Here is an 18784-nt window from a genome sequence, read left to right as displayed (position 1 = left end):
GATGAGCATGAGGAACATGATGAACATGATGAGCATGAGGAACATGATGAGCATGAACTTGGCTGCGTCACAGCTGTTGTAGTCATTGACTCCAGTGAAAACCATTGTAAGTCATTGAAAAGCATTGAACTCATGTCGTGTTTGAACTTCAAAACCAGGAAGTTGAACTTCTCTGCGTCGCGGCTGTTGTTGACTGACGGCGAAGCATCTCCAACTAAAACTGTGACGGAGTGGTTCCTCCTCACCAGCTCCTCCATGATGCTCCGCATGTTCAACCAGTGGCTGTACTCACCCGGGAAAACCAGAACATGGCCGCCATCAGCTGGATAGTAAGGATGGAGGACCAGGAGGAAGGGGGGAGAAGAAGAAGAGGCGGGAAAACCTGCATCATGAGTCAAGAAAGAAAAAAGATCCTCTGTTCTGTTATTTCTGTTTTCTGTCTCAGAGACGTTGAGAAAAGTGAAATCTGCTCTGACAACAACAACAACTCCAAAGTCCAGACTGATCAGAGGTCAGTTGAAGATAATAGCTGCAGCCTGATTGGACGATAATGGACAGCCAGACAGACAGACATTCCTGTGCATGTTATAGACTAATGTGAAGTCACGTGACCATGGTGGAGTATATATATATATATATCTTTAGATATATATAGATAGATAGAAAGAGCTGAATCACTTTTTACATAATTTATCATCATTTCATTCAGTCACGTGAGGCTGTTCATTCCTGATTGTCGGGTTTGATGAATTTTATCATTCAAGAGAAACAATAATCATATTCTGGGTGATTTAATATCGACGTCACAATCTGAATTTCAAAACGTACAGACGCGAATAATTCATAAATAAGACGATCGCATTCCGCCCGTAGAAATGGATCCTGATCTTATAAACAGAACAGTTTGTGAACAGACTACAGAGAGAAACACCTCTACTGTGTGTCTTTATTAGTTATTAGTATTATTAGTTGCTGTTATTAAGTACAGTGATCATGTGAACACACACAAACTTATCAAAAGTCTCTCCAGCTGCTAAAGCCGATCCTCCGTCATCAGAAACAGACGTCGCTTCACGTGACGCAACTGAGGAAAGGACGTCTCATGTCTCTTAAAACATATCTCCTCGTTCCTCTGTCCTTGCATGGTTTCCTCCATGCATCCCTGGTGGGAGGGACTAAGACGCAAGGAAAGGACCCAAGTGAGGGAAACGAGGACGCAATTAAGAGATTTAGGATGAACCCATAGATTCAAGCTAACATGCCGGGGACCACAGAAGAGCAGAAAAACAGACGTAAATAAAAGCATTAAAAAAATCAGCAAAAAATGATATAAAGAAAGTAAAAGGGACACCAAGGAACACATTCTGACGTGCAATTTTATTCATATATCACAGGCATTAATATTTAAATGTCATTTTTCTTGGGACAGCATGTTAAAGTTTTTATGTACGGCTCAAACTCTTTGTAAACACAAAAAATTGGTCTTTGGCTTGTTAATTTACACGTATGTATATATAATTTAACAATAATAATCAACAGATTGATGATATCCGTTTTTTCCTGAAATGTCTCTGTCTGTTTTGGGAAGCAAAATCCAGGTAATTCAAATTATGTGTCTTCATTTGAAAGGTTTTCTATCTCTCTGCACGATAATGCCGTCATTTCCGCTTTACCATCGTTCATGGTCGTTTATTTTGACATCCCCACCGGAAGTTCCGTAGATGTGGGTTCCGTTACCTTGATGCCGGTCTGCGGCGATAACAGAGGCACCGATTCCTCTGGAAATACCGGCCAGATTCAGCATTTTCCAGCCATTAACCGCCTATAATGAGACATAATAGGATTTAACGGAAACTAACGGACCCACCGGGCTTGAAAAAGGTAAAATGAACCGTTCAAATGTCCCGGTTGACGGCTAAAGCCTGCTAACGACAGCTAGCCGCTGCTAGCTCGACAACAGTTTCCTTTTTATTTGCCCCCAAACCACGTTTTACCCTCACTTCTCACTTCCTCCCGCAACACCCCCACTTCCTCTAACCCTCCGTTCGTGTTACGTCACACACAGTTCCGCGATGACGAAATTAAACCGTGAAAATCACCCGTTAATCAGCTGAAAACAGTGAAAACATTCAGATTTACAGGAAGATTTTTGGGATTTTTTTCCAACAAAATAGGTGAAATCTCGCGAGAGAAGCTTTTCGTCATATATACTGTATGCATGTACAGTGGTGTATAGTAACGAAGTAGAAATAATACTAGCAAGAAGAAGCCTATGTTATTATTTTGTCCTTGATATTCACTTTATATTATTAATATGTAATTGTATATAATTTGTATTGTGAATACGTCAAATATGAATTCATACATTTTTATTTACTGTTTTCATGAGTTTCTTTTATTTTCTTAATTTTCTGTCACGTGTTTCTCAGTTATGCTCACTCGCCAGCTGACACTGAACGAGAGCGACTGCAGGGGGCGTGGCCTAGCAGCCGTGACCACGCCTCCTGTTCTCCCATTGGTTGATGATGACGAAGACACACAAACAGGTTGGGGTTGATTTATTGTTCTTCAAATCTTTATTGTTGGAATGCTGTTAAGCTTCTATTTCTTCCGTCGCACCTCTTCTTCTTCATTTTTTAAGCTACAGAAACCGTTCAACTATTAAAATGTTCAGCTCTTTCACCAGAGGGGTGCTATGATTTTTCATATTTCTAACCTTTAAACTTTTTGAATTATTAAGCTTTTTATTTTCAATGGGATCTCTATGGAGAATATTTTGTCTATATAATGTCTTTCCCCCCTCCAACACACACACACCCCATTTCAAAATAAAAGCCCCAGAGAGTGAATTCTAACTGAACTGCTTGTGATGAAGCCTGTCATTTAATAACCTCTGTTTATGTGTCAAACATGATGATTATGTCTCCTCTCCCCTCCCTCCCCCACCCAGTCCCACCCTTTCAAAATAAAAGCCCCATGGATTAACTGTATGTAAACATTAAGCTCAAAATTTGGCTTTTTTGTTGAAATAATGAATGCTCTTACAAATACTGCGACAACTACTACTACTGCTAATATTTCTAGTATTACTACTACTACTGCTGCTACTACTTCAACTTTTGCTGTTGCTACTATTACTAGTGCTATTACTGCTACCATCAATATTGTTACTACCACTACTGCTATTACTACCACGACTACTATTACTTATACTACAACTGCTACTACTGCTATTCATATTCATGCTACTACCAGTACTAATACTACTACAGCTATTCGTACAACTGCTACTAGTACTACTACTACTTCTACTTCAAATACTGCCATTACTTTTACTACTACTACTACTGCTGTTATATTAAATACTACGATCACTACTACAGCTATTACTACTACTACTGATACTAGGCTGCTACTTCTTCTAAATACTAATACTTCTACTACTAATGATACTTCTACTACAACTACGACTTCTACTACTACTATTACAAATATCACTACTGCTACGACTACTACTTACTCTAATGCTACTAATACTTCTACTACTAATAATACTTCTACTTCAACTACAACTTCTACTCCTATTACTACAAATGTCACTACTTCTGAAATTTGTTTAAGTACAGAAATTGTTGAAATATCAAAATGTTCAGCTCTTTCAGGAGAGGGGTGCTTTGACTTTTCATTTTTGTAATCTTTAAACTTTTTGAATGAAGCTTTTTGTAATTTTCTTTTGAATGGGATCTCTATGGAGAAAATCTTCAAATCCTGTTATACTTCAACTTCCAAAGCCTTCTTCTTCCTCATACTTTCAGCTACAGACTCCATAGTTACACATTTCAACCAGAAGGTTTTCAGCAGTGCAGTTTAAATGCTTTCGGGCTTCAACATTTTTCAGACAGATTGTCTCCCATTTCTTAATTTTCAGAAATTTTTTCGCAATTAATTTCAGCTTTCAGCATTCCAACGCATTTTCAGCAGGAAATGCATTTTCTAGTTGGCATAAGTATTCCTTTCATATTCATTTATGATATCAATATTTAATTTTTGTAATGTATTTATTGTTATTTTATTCAACAAATTAAAAGTTTTGGGCGATCGACATTAAGTACTGACTGCTGTTTCTCCTCCAGAAGTTTTCTCTCCTCCTGCTCCTTCTATTTCTCCTCCTTCCGACCTTTTGTCTTCTTTTCCTTCTTTCCTCCAACCTTCACCTCCTTTGATGTCTCCTCATGTTGTCCGTACCCCACCAGCTTCTGTCTCTTCTTCTCCATCACCTCCTTCTTGTCCTCATCGTTCTCCTCCTTGTTCTTCTGTTCCTCTTCACAACTCTTCTCCTCATGTTTTTCCTCCTCTCCTTTTTACTCCTTTTTATTATGCTTCTGCCATCTGTTCTCCTCCGTCTTCCTCTCCTTCCGTCCCTCCATACCTTCTTCCCTGTCCTCCTCCTCCTCCTCCTCCAGTTTCTTCTCCTCCTCCTCCTTCTCCTCCAGTTTCTTCTCCTCCTCCTCCTTCTCCTCCAGTTTCTTCTCCTCCTCTTCCTCCTCCAGTTTCTTCTCCTCTTCCTCCTTCTCCTCCAGTTTCTTCTCCTCCTGTCGCTAAATCTCTTCTTCCTCCTTCTCCTCCAGTTTCTTCTCCTCCTCTTCCTCCTCCAGTTTCTTCTCCTCTTCCTCCTTCTCCTCCAGTTTCTTCTCCTCCTGTCGCTAAATCTCTTCTTCCTCCTTCTCCTCAAGTTTCTTCTCTTCCTCCTCCTCCTGTAGCTCCATCTCTTCCTCCTCATGTAGCTCCTCCTCCCTGCTGCCCTTGCTCCTCCCTCCTGCCTCGCCTCCTCTCAGCTCACCGGTGGGAGGTGCGGCGCCTCCTGCGGGGAGCTCTGTCCTCCCTCGGTCGTCGCCTGGACTCTCTGGAGAGGAGCAGCAGGACGAAGAGGAGGAAGAAGAGGAACAGGCTGAGAGGAGAAGGGGGAGGAGCCACCTGTTCTCCTGGTGAGTTCTGTCTGTTTTCTCCTTTATCGCCTCCTCTTCCAGGACGGTCTGAGGATGATTGTGATCCACAGAGGAGCATCAACGACAACAAAGAGACGCTCTACCAGGATGTTTGTCAATAAATGACGATGATAATAATACATTTCTACACTTTTGAACCATAATAGATGTACATTTCTACAAATTGATCCAAATATTAATCGCAAAAATCATAATAAATTGAACCAATTTCTCAACTAAACTCATCTTTTTCTCTTTTCTTCATTCGGTTTGGGAGCTTCCTTGTCTAGCCCCGCCCTCTCGTGTAGCCCCGCCCACCGCCCACCTGTTACCGCCTCCCCTTCATCATCATCTTCTTCATCAGATGGCGAGGACTCACCCACACCTCCTCCTCTCTCTAATTTGAGCCAGTCAGCACAGAGGAGGAGGAGCAGAGAGGAGGAGGAGGAAGAGGAGGGGAGGTTAAGCAAAAGGAGGAAGAACCACAGAGGAAGAGATGTTAGTATTTTTCCAGAAAAGAGAGAAAAAGATGAAGAGGAAGATGTCGGGAGGTTTGTGGGCCGGATGGTGGTCTCCTTCAGGAAAGGAGCAGAGGAGGAGGCACCGCTCACTCTGCACAGGTTCAACCAAAGGAAGCACAGAAGAAGAGAAGCGGGAGGAGCCGGCCAATCAGAGAAAGCCGTCAGTGTCGTCAGGCAGAATGGATACAGAGCGCCGCTACTCAGGTTCATTTCATTTATTTATATTGTAGAAATAAAAACTTTAACATTCATAAAATGTATGTATTACTCCTCCTTTTCTCCTTAGCTCCTCTTCCCATCATGCATTGCACCTCCTGCAGTCAGCCCGGAGTTATCGGACCTGCAGCCAATCAGAAGCACTCAACATCTCTTCAGGCCAATGGCGTTTCTCCGACTTCACCTCTCCTCTCTCCCTCTCCTCCAATCACGGTGCTTTCCACATATGGCACCTATGCTCCTCCTCCTTTAACTCCGCCCCCATGCTGCGGCTGTCAGCGGTTGCCGTGGAGATGATGTCAGACTCAGTGAAGGGGGGAGCTATTAGGAGTCCTCTGCGGATTCTGAAGGACTTCACGGTCCCGCCCAGCCTGAGCAGCGACCACTGGTTGGTTGACTCATTTAAATCACCCCTCATTAATATTGATATATAATTAATATAGTCCTTAATATTCACGAGGACATTGTAACGTTTGTTGACTATGAATTAGTGAAATACTTTTAGTAATTTCTAGTAATTCTTTTAACAATATTTATAAATATTTATATAAGTTTTATTAATCTCTATCGTGTCATTTAAAAAAAAATTACAATAGATTCATTCATTTAGTGTCATCTTTATAGTTATTGACCCTGTTTACATTTGGTTTTGTCTTTGCAGTTATGTGCGAATGCCTACACCAAGGTAATTTTCATAAATAAACACTTTTTTTTATAAAATCGTAGTTTGTGTAATTTAATGTATGTCATTAAAGATACATTTTGAAAAAAAAATGTTTTAATTGTTAAATTTGTTTTTATGAGTGTTTGTGTTTTAAATACGATGTAAAAATCAATAAAAATCTTGTCTGTTGCAGCCCAACCTTTTCTGCCCGGCGACAGCAGAAGCAGCGAGCCAATCACAGCAGCCGCAGCCTCCACCTCCCCCGGCGACTCCCACTGCCCCTCCCCCTGTGTTCAGCCAATGGGCTGTCTGCTGCTCCGCTTGCCGTCAGCCAATCAGAAGCGGGCTCTGAGTTTCTCAGCACAAATGGAGAGGTGGAGTTTTTTTTCTCTTCCTGTAGAATGTCAAAGTTTTTCCCAAAGAAATAGATCAGGAGAAGCCAAAGCTTCACGTGTTAAAGCTGCATTCTCTCTAGTGTCCACCAGGGGGCGACTCCTCTGGTTGTATAGAAGTCTATAGAAAATGACTCTACTTCTCTCTTGATTTATTACCTCAGTAAACATTGTAAACATGAGTTTATGTCTCAATCTCTAGTTTCAAGTCTTCTTCAATACAGCATGATGTTCATTTAGTACATTATGGTCCATTTAGAGTCACACAGACCATAAAGCTGGGGATGCTTTAGGGCGGGGCTACACGCTGATTGACAGGTTTCTACCAGAGACTATACTGCGTCTCTACGTCACTCCTCGTCAGTCCAGATATGCTCACTTCCAGTTCACTGGTTGGAAAAAAACAGCGAAATTGCAGAAGTCACGGTTTCAAAACAATGAGAGACATCACTATGACTACGTCCACTTCTGATATACAGTCTAAGATCGGATGCAGCTCTGGCTAGTTCGCTAGTTAGTTAGGTGGCCTTCAAAGTGACAGAGAGTTTAGGTGGTGCCCACCAACTGTGAGGCTTAATTTCTGTAACCAGTGTAGCATTAAAGCATGGTGGAATTAGCAAGTTAGCTAACGAGCCAGCGAACTATCTTAAGTCTGTTTAGTGTATTCAAAAGATATCCGGGGCTCTGACCATCCTGCTGCGTTGTTTTGAATCTTCTGTTTGATTTCTATGGTTTTACTCTTTTTTTCTAAGCTCAAGTCCTCAACTAGTTTTCTGTGTTTTTCTCTTCTCAGCATTGTAAACGAGTCTCACAAATACGAATCCGCCGGGCGTCACCGCGGGAAACGCTGCTCACTCCGATGGGACTACCAAAGGTCAAAAGGTCAGCTGGTGGTGGTGGGGGGGGGTAAAAAGACTAAATCTGAGGAAAAGATCAATATATTAAACTAGATTTTACTTTTAGGTCAAAGAAGAAAGAGTTCAGCCTGGAGGAGATTTACACAAACAAGAACTACAAATCCCCCACCACAAACAGGTAAAAACTACAAATCCCCATCACAAACATGTAAAAACTACAAATCCCCCATCACAAACAGGTAAAACTACAAATCCCCCACCACAAACATGTAAAAACTACAAATCCCCACCACAAACAGGTAAAACTACAAATCCCCACCACAAACATGTAAAAACTACAAATCCCCACCACAAACAGGTAAAACTACAAATCCCCACCACAAACAGGTAACTAAAAATCCCCACCACAAACAGGTAAAAATGACAAAACCCCACCACAAACAGGTAAAAACTACAAATCCCCACCACAAACATGTAAAAACTACAAATCCCCACCACAAACAGGTAAAACTACAAATCCCCACCACAAACAGGTAAAAACTACAAATCCCCACCACAAACATGTAAAAACTACAAATCCCCACCACAAACAGGTAACTACAAATCCCCACCACAAACAGGTAAAACCACAAATCCCCACCACAAACATGTAAAAACTACAAATCCCCACCACAAACAGGTAAAAACTACAAATCCCCACCACAAACAGGTAAAAACTACAAATCCCCACCACAAACAGGTAAAAACTACAAATCCCCACCACAAACAGGTAAAAATGACAAATCCCCACCACAAACATGTAAAAACTACAAATCCCCACCACAAACAGGTAACTACAAATCCCCACCACAAACATGTAAAAACTACAAATCCCCACCACAAACAGGTAACTACAAATCCCCACCACAAACAGGTAAAAATGACAAATCCCCACCACAAACATGTAAAAACTACAAATCCCCACCACAAACATGTAAAACTACAAATCCCCACCACAAACATGTAAAAACTACAAATCCCCACCACAAACATGTAAAAACTACAAATCCCCACCACAAACATGTAAAACTACAAATCCCCACCACAAACAGGTAAAACTACAAATCCCCACCACAAACATGTAAAAACTACAAATCCCCACCACAAACAGGTAAAACTACAAATCCCCACCACAAACATGTAAAAACTACAAATCCCCACCACAAACAGGTAACTACAAATCCCCACCACAAACAGGTAAAAATGACAAATCCCCACCACAAACATGTAAAAACTACAAATCCCCACCACAAACATGTAAAACTACAAATCCCCACCACAAACATGTAAAAACTACAAATCCCCACCACAAACATGTAAAAACTACAAATCCCCACCACAAACATGTAAAACTACAAATCCCCACCACAAACAGGTAAAACTACAAATCCCCACCACAAACATGTAAAAACTACAAATCCCCACCACAAACAGGTAAAACTACAAATCCCCACCACAAACAGGTAACTAAAAATCCCCACCACAAACAGGTAAAAATGACAAAACCCCACCACAAACAGGTAAAAACTACAAATCCCCACCACAAACATGTAAAAACTACAAATCCCCACCACAAACAGGTAAAACTACAAATCCCCACCACAAACAGGTAAAAATGACAAATCCCCACCACAAACAGGTAAAAACTACAAATCCCCACCACAAACATGTAAAAACTACAAATCCCCACCACAAACAGGTAACTACAAATCCCCACCACAAACAGGTAAAACCACAAATCCCCACCACAAACATGTAAAAACTACAAATCCCCACCACAAACAGGTAACTACAAATCCCCACCACAAACAGGTAAAAACTACAAATCCCCACCACAAACATGTAAAAACTACAAATCCCCACCACAAACAGGTAACTACAAATCCCCACCACAAACAGGTAAAAATGACAAATCCCCACCACAAACATGTAAAAACTACAAATCCCCACCACAAACAGGTAACTACAAATCCCCACCACAAACATGTAAAAACTACAAATCCCCACCACAAACAGGTAACTACAAATCCCCACCACAAACATGTAAAACTACAAATCCCCACCACAAACAGGTAACTACAAATCCCCACCACAAACAGGTAACTACAAATCCCCACCACAAACAGGTAAAAATGACAAATCCCCACCACAAACAGGTAAAACTACAAATCCCCACCACAAACAGGTAAAAATGACAAATCCCCACCACAAACAGGTAAAAACTACAAATCCCCACCACAAACATGTAAAAACTACAAATCCCCACCACAAACAGGTAAAACTACAAATCCCCACCACAAACAGGTAAAAATGACAAATCCCCACCACAAACAGGTAAAAACTACAAATCCCCACCACAAACATGTAAAAACTACAAATCCCCACCACAAACAGGTAACTACAAATCCCCACCACAAACAGGTAAAACCACAAATCCCCACCACAAACATGTAAAAACTACAAATCCCCACCACAAACAGGTAACTACAAATCCCCACCACAAACAGGTAAAAACTACAAATCCCCACCACAAACATGTAAAAACTACAAATCCCCACCACAAACAGGTAACTACAAATCCCCACCACAAACAGGTAAAAATGACAAATCCCCACCACAAACATGTAAAAACTACAAATCCCCACCACAAACAGGTAACTACAAATCCCCACCACAAACATGTAACTACAAATCCCCACCACAAACAGGTAACTACAAATCCCCACCACAAACAGGTAAAAATGACAAATCCCCACCACAAACAGGTAAAACTACAAATCCCCACCACAAACAGGTAAAAATGACAAATCCCCACCACAAACAGGTAAAAACTACAAATCCCCACCACAAACATGTAAAAACTACAAATCCCCACCACAAACATGTAAAAACTACAAATCCCCACCACAAACAGGTAAAACTACAAATCCCCACCACAAACAGGTAAAAATGACAAATCCCCACCACAAACAGGTAAAAACTACAAATCCCCACCACAAACATGTAAAAACTACAAATCCCCACCACAAACAGGTAACTACAAATCCCCACCACAAACAGGTAAAACCACAAATCCCCACCACAAACATGTAAAAACTACAAATCCCCACCACAAACAGGTAACTACAAATCCCCACCACAAACAGGTAAAAACTACAAATCCCCACCACAAACATGTAAAAACTACAAATCCCCACCACAAACAGGTAACTACAAATCCCCACCACAAACAGGTAAAAATGACAAATCCCCACCACAAACATGTAAAAACTACAAATCCCCACCACAAACAGGTAACTACAAATCCCCACCACAAACATGTAAAACTACAAATCCCCACCACAAACAGGTAACTACAAATCCCCACCACAAACAGGTAAAACTACAAATCCCCACCACAAACAGGTAACTACAAATCCCCACCACAAACAGGTAAAAATGACAAATCCCCACCACAAACAGGTAAAACTACAAATCCCCACCACAAACAGGTAAAAATGACAAATCCCCACCACAAACAGGTAAAAACTACAAATCCCCACCACAAACAGGTAAAACTACAAATCCCCACCACAAACAGGTAAAAATGACAAATCCCCACCACAAACAGGTAAAAACTACAAATCCCCACCACAAACAGGTAAAACTACAAAACCCCACCACAAACAGGTAAAACTACAAATCCCCACCACAAACAGGTAAAAACTACAAAACCCCACCACAAACAGGTAAAAACTACAAAACCCCAACACAAACAGGTAAAAACTACAAAACCCCACCACAAACAGGTAAAAACTACAAAACCCCACCACAAACAGGTAAAAACTACAAAACCCCACCACAAACAGGTAAAAACTACAAATCCCCACCACAAACAGGTAACTACAAATCCCCACCACAAACAGGTAAAACCACAAATCCCCACCACAAACATGTAAAAACTACAAATCCCCACCACAAACAGGTAAAAACTACAAATCCCCACCACAAACAGGTAAAAACTACAAATCCCCACCACAAACAGGTAAAAACTACAAATCCCCACCACAAACAGGTAAAAATGACAAATCCCCACCACAAACATGTAAAAACTACAAATCCCCACCACAAACAGGTAACTACAAATCCCCACCACAAACATGTAAAAACTACAAATCCCCACCACAAACAGGTAACTACAAATCCCCACCACAAACAGGTAAAAATGACAAATCCCCACCACAAACATGTAAAAACTACAAATCCCCACCACAAACATGTAAAACTACAAATCCCCACCACAAACATGTAAAAACTACAAATCCCCACCACAAACATGTAAAAACTACAAATCCCCACCACAAACATGTAAAACTACAAATCCCCACCACAAACAGGTAAAACTACAAATCCCCACCACAAACATGTAAAAACTACAAATCCCCACCACAAACAGGTAAAACTACAAATCCCCACCACAAACATGTAAAAACTACAAATCCCCACCACAAACAGGTAACTACAAATCCCCACCACAAACAGGTAAAAATGACAAATCCCCACCACAAACATGTAAAAACTACAAATCCCCACCACAAACATGTAAAACTACAAATCCCCACCACAAACATGTAAAAACTACAAATCCCCACCACAAACATGTAAAAACTACAAATCCCCACCACAAACATGTAAAACTACAAATCCCCACCACAAACAGGTAAAACTACAAATCCCCACCACAAACATGTAAAAACTACAAATCCCCACCACAAACAGGTAAAACTACAAATCCCCACCACAAACAGGTAACTAAAAATCCCCACCACAAACAGGTAAAAATGACAAAACCCCACCACAAACAGGTAAAAACTACAAATCCCCACCACAAACATGTAAAAACTACAAATCCCCACCACAAACAGGTAAAACTACAAATCCCCACCACAAACAGGTAAAAATGACAAATCCCCACCACAAACAGGTAAAAACTACAAATCCCCACCACAAACATGTAAAAACTACAAATCCCCACCACAAACAGGTAACTACAAATCCCCACCACAAACAGGTAAAACCACAAATCCCCACCACAAACATGTAAAAACTACAAATCCCCACCACAAACAGGTAACTACAAATCCCCACCACAAACAGGTAAAAACTACAAATCCCCACCACAAACATGTAAAAACTACAAATCCCCACCACAAACAGGTAACTACAAATCCCCACCACAAACAGGTAAAAATGACAAATCCCCACCACAAACATGTAAAAACTACAAATCCCCACCACAAACAGGTAACTACAAATCCCCACCACAAACATGTAAAAACTACAAATCCCCACCACAAACAGGTAACTACAAATCCCCACCACAAACATGTAAAACTACAAATCCCCACCACAAACAGGTAACTACAAATCCCCACCACAAACAGGTAACTACAAATCCCCACCACAAACAGGTAAAAATGACAAATCCCCACCACAAACAGGTAAAACTACAAATCCCCACCACAAACAGGTAAAAATGACAAATCCCCACCACAAACAGGTAAAAACTACAAATCCCCACCACAAACATGTAAAAACTACAAATCCCCACCACAAACAGGTAAAACTACAAATCCCCACCACAAACAGGTAAAAATGACAAATCCCCACCACAAACAGGTAAAAACTACAAATCCCCACCACAAACATGTAAAAACTACAAATCCCCACCACAAACAGGTAACTACAAATCCCCACCACAAACAGGTAAAACCACAAATCCCCACCACAAACATGTAAAAACTACAAATCCCCACCACAAACAGGTAACTACAAATCCCCACCACAAACAGGTAAAAACTACAAATCCCCACCACAAACATGTAAAAACTACAAATCCCCACCACAAACAGGTAACTACAAATCCCCACCACAAACAGGTAAAAATGACAAATCCCCACCACAAACATGTAAAAACTACAAATCCCCACCACAAACAGGTAACTACAAATCCCCACCACAAACATGTAACTACAAATCCCCACCACAAACAGGTAACTACAAATCCCCACCACAAACAGGTAAAAATGACAAATCCCCACCACAAACAGGTAAAACTACAAATCCCCACCACAAACAGGTAAAAATGACAAATCCCCACCACAAACAGGTAAAAACTACAAATCCCCACCACAAACATGTAAAAACTACAAATCCCCACCACAAACATGTAAAAACTACAAATCCCCACCACAAACAGGTAAAACTACAAATCCCCACCACAAACAGGTAAAAATGACAAATCCCCACCACAAACAGGTAAAAACTACAAATCCCCACCACAAACATGTAAAAACTACAAATCCCCACCACAAACAGGTAACTACAAATCCCCACCACAAACAGGTAAAACCACAAATCCCCACCACAAACATGTAAAAACTACAAATCCCCACCACAAACAGGTAACTACAAATCCCCACCACAAACAGGTAAAAACTACAAATCCCCACCACAAACATGTAAAAACTACAAATCCCCACCACAAACAGGTAACTACAAATCCCCACCACAAACAGGTAAAAATGACAAATCCCCACCACAAACATGTAAAAACTACAAATCCCCACCACAAACAGGTAACTACAAATCCCCACCACAAACATGTAAAACTACAAATCCCCACCACAAACAGGTAACTACAAATCCCCACCACAAACAGGTAAAACTACAAATCCCCACCACAAACAGGTAACTACAAATCCCCACCACAAACAGGTAAAAATGACAAATCCCCACCACAAACAGGTAAAACTACAAATCCCCACCACAAACAGGTAAAAATGACAAATCCCCACCACAAACAGGTAAAAACTACAAATCCCCACCACAAACAGGTAAAACTACAAATCCCCACCACAAACAGGTAAAAATGACAAATCCCCACCACAAACAGGTAAAAACTACAAATCCCCACCACAAACAGGTAAAACTACAAAACCCCACCACAAACAGGTAAAACTACAAATCCCCACCACAAACAGGTAAAAACTACAAAACCCCACCACAAACAGGTAAAAACTACAAAACCCCAACACAAACAGGTAAAAACTACAAAACCCCACCACAAACAGGTAAAAACTACAAAACCCCACCACAAACAGGTAAAAACTACAAAACCCCACCACAAACAGGTAAAAACAAATCCCATATTTTATAGAGACTTTTAATTCCAATGTGAAAGCTGACAAAACACAGTAAACACACATCAAGAACACAGCCAGAATGATGTTGAACTGCTGTACAAACTACATCTCCCAGCATGCTTTTCTGTCTCACTGCAGGAGTCTGGAGACGATCTTCGAGGAGCCGCGGGAAAAAAACGGTGCACTGCTCCTGATTGGCCAGCAGAGGAGGCGCAGGCTCCTCTTCCCTGACTTCACGCAACCCAGGAAGAGGAAGAGGCCGCAAGGTATGCTGGGAAAAAAAACCCAGAGCCACTCCTTCCTTTTCTTACCTTTCACAATAAAAGCCCTAGACGGAAGTTAAACAGCTCATAATTCATCTCTAACATCTATTTTATATTAACATGAAAACATCTCCTTCAAACTACTGGGTTTATTCTAGTTTATCACCAAAACTACATTTTACAGATGACATGTGAACACATCATGATAACGTTATAATGAACCTTCAGCCAGAACTCATGTTCACTGAGCAGAGCCTGAAGGCATCATAGTGTAACTGAAGTGAACCTCCTATTGGTTAGCCGTTAGCGGTGCTGCTAACGTTACTAGCTCTCCTCCTGTTGGTTAGCCGTTAGCGGTGCTGCTAACGTTACTAGCTCTCCTCCTGTTGGTTAGCCGTTAGCGGTGCTGCTAACGTTACTAGCTCTCCTCCTGTTGGTTAGCCGTTAGCGGTGCTGCTAACGTTACTAGCTCTCCTCCTGTTGGTTAGCCGTTAGCGGTGCTGCTAACGTTACTAGCTCTCCTCCTGTTGGTTAGCCATTAGCGGTGCTGCTAACGTTACTAGCTCTCCTCTGATTGGTTGTTTACAATGAAACATGATCAGAGATATTTTATGTCTATTTTAGGGGCGGGACTTCCTGTTGCTATGGTACCCAGGAAACGGGTGGCGGCACGGCGACATTGCCACAGCAACGGCCCCGATGACGACGACTTGGACCTGGACGTGATGCTGGTGGAGCGACTGAGCGCACTCGAAGACTTCTTGTCCCGTCAGGGCCTGGACATGTGAGCTGTGACATCACTTCCTGTCAGCTGACCAAAAGGCCAAATAAACAGAGCTGCTTGCGCACCAGACCTGTGTAGCGGGTTTTTACTTTTACTTTTTGCAGTGTACTTGATTTCTTTTGTTTTTATTTGACTTTACAGTGTAGACTGTTTGAATGTGAATTTTCTGAAATATTTAATATTTTTACTAGTTTTTTAAACGATGACATGTCACGCCCACATGAGGCCACGCCCACATCGGGGCACAGCTGGCTTTATTTTTATTTTCCCCCACCACAGACTCTGTTCTCTGTAGTACTCTGAAATACTGTCTGAGTACTCTGTACTACTGCTGGTGAAGTATTTGGAGTTTTTAAAGTGTAATATATATATTTCTGCTGAAAACGTGTCTATTTTTGGAACAAATAAAGTTTGTTTCTGCTCACTGAAGTTTGTCCCATTATTAGTGATCAGTCATTGATTACTAGTGATTATCAGTGATTACTGTTGATTACTGTTTAAACGTTTTTATTTGTCAACAAATATAATGAATGGAACATTTATTTAAAAGTCATCTGAATCTGCATTTTTGCTTTACAGAATATTATATATATTATAAAACACAGCAAGTTTTGTCTTTAAGCTTTTGGACGTTTTTGTAGCCAAAACCTTTAAAATGTTCTCACATCCCGTTGTATCCTTGATGTGTTCTTCAGGTGACAGGAGGCTGGTTTTGTAATTGTCTTGATGTGACTCTTCCAGGCTGCAGACATCCCATAATATGTTACAAAGCGATACTTGTTGGCTACAAATAGCACAAGGAACACTTTGAAGTATTAACACTTTGTGTAAATATAAAAACACAAAACCTGTTTCAGTTGGAGTATTATGGGCTTTCTATAGAAGATGACTTAACGTATTGCTGTTAATAAGTAGAGTTAATTCATTGTCATGGTCACCTTTTTGATGAAAGAAAATATTAACATATCTCATTTAATTGTCATGAAAATTGTTTCTTTTAATTATTAATTGCTTAATAAGATTATTGTTCCCTATATACAGGGATGGGTCAAATGCAGAGACAAATGCCCCCCTTAAAGGGATCAATACAGTATAATACATTTTAAAAAACTAAAAATATTAATGTATTTGTTTTCCTCAGTTTCACCTCGCAGGCAGCAGCTGCCTCAGATGACGGTTCACGTCACGTGGGAGACGTTTTCCTTCAGTGTTTCCCGCTAAAAATAATTCATTTTAACCCAAAACTGATCTGGTCCTTGTTGCCAGAAGCTAAAGAGATTTTGGGCAGAACGCCTTGAGGGAAAACTTCTAAAGTGCCCGTTCACAGTGAAGCAGGGTTCACCTGGCAGACTATCCTCGGGGTAACCAATACCCTCACAGTTTACCGTAACGCACGACGTCCGTACGTCACTGACGCAAACAACATGGCGGCGGCCTTGCGGAGGGTGTGCAGCGGACTGACTGGGAGGTATTATTAATATTAACTTAATTTATGTTCCTATTAAAACTAACAGCCTGACGTCAGACAGTGAATAGGTCACTTTTAGGGCCGCGTGCATCAAACGTAATGACGTAGTGTGACGCATTAAACGGTGACCTGTCTGTGGCTCCACCAGACTGTTCACAGTTTACAGTAAATTAACGTTTGATCGAGTCTAAAATGTGACGTCAGACAGGTGACAGGCGTGTGAACCGGAGTGATGAAGGTTTCTGCTCAGGTAACACTAACCGGATGTGTCTCATTTACCTTGTTTACGTCATGTGAACAGGTGAATTTACCTAAACGTGTGACGACAGAGATTAGCAAGATTATTTGAAATGATGAAACGTTATTTTAACTGTCACGCGTTATGTTGTTTATTTATAGAGTGTCTCCTCGGAGCTGCAGCCAGCATAGAGCAGTGAGCACAGGTGAGTCTGTCTGCACCTCCTCACTTCCGGTTCGCTTCCTGTTTGCTTCCTTCCTAACCGAGTGAAATGACCCGGAAGTATGTAAGTGCCAGCCTCGGGGAGAGCTGGATGAGTCCTCAAAATGCTGAGGAAAGGTGCTTCAATGCTTCCTTTTTGAATATCTCCTTTAGCAAAGGATACATTGGAGCATACTTTACCAAAGGAAAGGAGATGATGTCCCACAATTCATTGCATCATCAGCAACATTTAGAGCGATGCAGCATTCATAAAAACAAAACAATATGTCTATCTTGTATATATTTTGTGATCATATGAACACAGTGATATACTAATGAGGTTCATGATGTGTTCACATGTAATCTGTAAAATGTAGTGCTGGAGATTAACGGTGCAGTCTGAAGAGCCTGCAGGTGTTGTTGACCAATCGGATCTCTCTTCAGGTCGTACCTTCCTGCCCAGCCGCTGGCCCCTCCCCCTCCTGTTGGTGTCAGGTGGTGGTTACCTCGGTTACCAGAAATACAAATTGAGGGACCAAGGGCAGGATGGAGCTACACCCGTTTTAGCCACGCCCACACAGGTAGGAGAGGACACACCTGCTCTTTCTTCTTCCTTTTCTCCGCTTTCTTCTTCTTCTTCTTCTTCTTCTTCTTCTTCTTCTTCTTCTTCTTCTTCTTCATCATTGTCTCGTCCACAAACCGATGATTGACATCACGATGACTACGTCCTCTTTTCGGCAGCCGGGCTCATGAACAGAGCCCGGGACCCCCACTGACTCCCACCGGTCACTCCCGCACACCCTCTGTCACACTGGACACTTTCACACGACACTTCATCTCACTGGTTCATAGTCCTGTTACACTCATGTTCACTTTATTTATATTCCACTTTATTTATATTCCACTTTATTTATATTTTACTTTATCTTATATTTTCTGTAAATTTAATTTGTTTCTACTTTGCATTGTTGT

The 18784-nt window shown here is 41.2% G+C and overlaps 1 protein-coding gene across 5 annotated transcripts; it reads left to right on the top strand.

Annotated features, from left to right (window-relative positions):
• The first annotated feature begins 1751 nt into the window (after positions 1 to 1751).
• On the top strand, positions 1752 to 16320 carry LOC306792127 (uncharacterized protein). 5 transcript variants are annotated; one of them, XM_079289147.1, is made up of 11 exons: positions 1752 to 1881; positions 2430 to 2546; positions 4761 to 4985; positions 5263 to 5710; positions 5793 to 6110; positions 6384 to 6407; positions 6580 to 6760; positions 7572 to 7660; positions 7742 to 7813; positions 14997 to 15124; positions 15746 to 16320. In XM_079289147.1, the coding sequence occupies exons 2-11, from the start codon at positions 2432 to 2434 to the stop codon at positions 15907 to 15909; spliced, it is 1764 nt and encodes a 587-aa protein (XP_079145273.1). In that variant the 5' UTR covers positions 1752 to 1881; positions 2430 to 2431; the 3' UTR covers positions 15910 to 16320. The 5 variants fall into 5 exon arrangements, with proteins under 5 accessions (XP_079145273.1, XP_079145272.1, XP_079145269.1 ...); XM_079289146.1 differs by having other exon boundaries at positions 4734 to 4985; XM_079289143.1 differs by having other exon boundaries at positions 4134 to 4985.
• The last annotated feature ends 2464 nt before the right edge of the window (positions 16321 to 18784 follow it).

This window comes from Melanostigma gelatinosum, assembly GCF_949748355.1.
Source record: "Melanostigma gelatinosum genome assembly, chromosome: 18".
In the NCBI taxonomy this organism is placed as follows: Eukaryota; Metazoa; Chordata; class Actinopteri; order Perciformes; family Zoarcidae; genus Melanostigma; species Melanostigma gelatinosum.
This window is presented reverse-complemented; position numbering and strand designations above follow the sequence as displayed.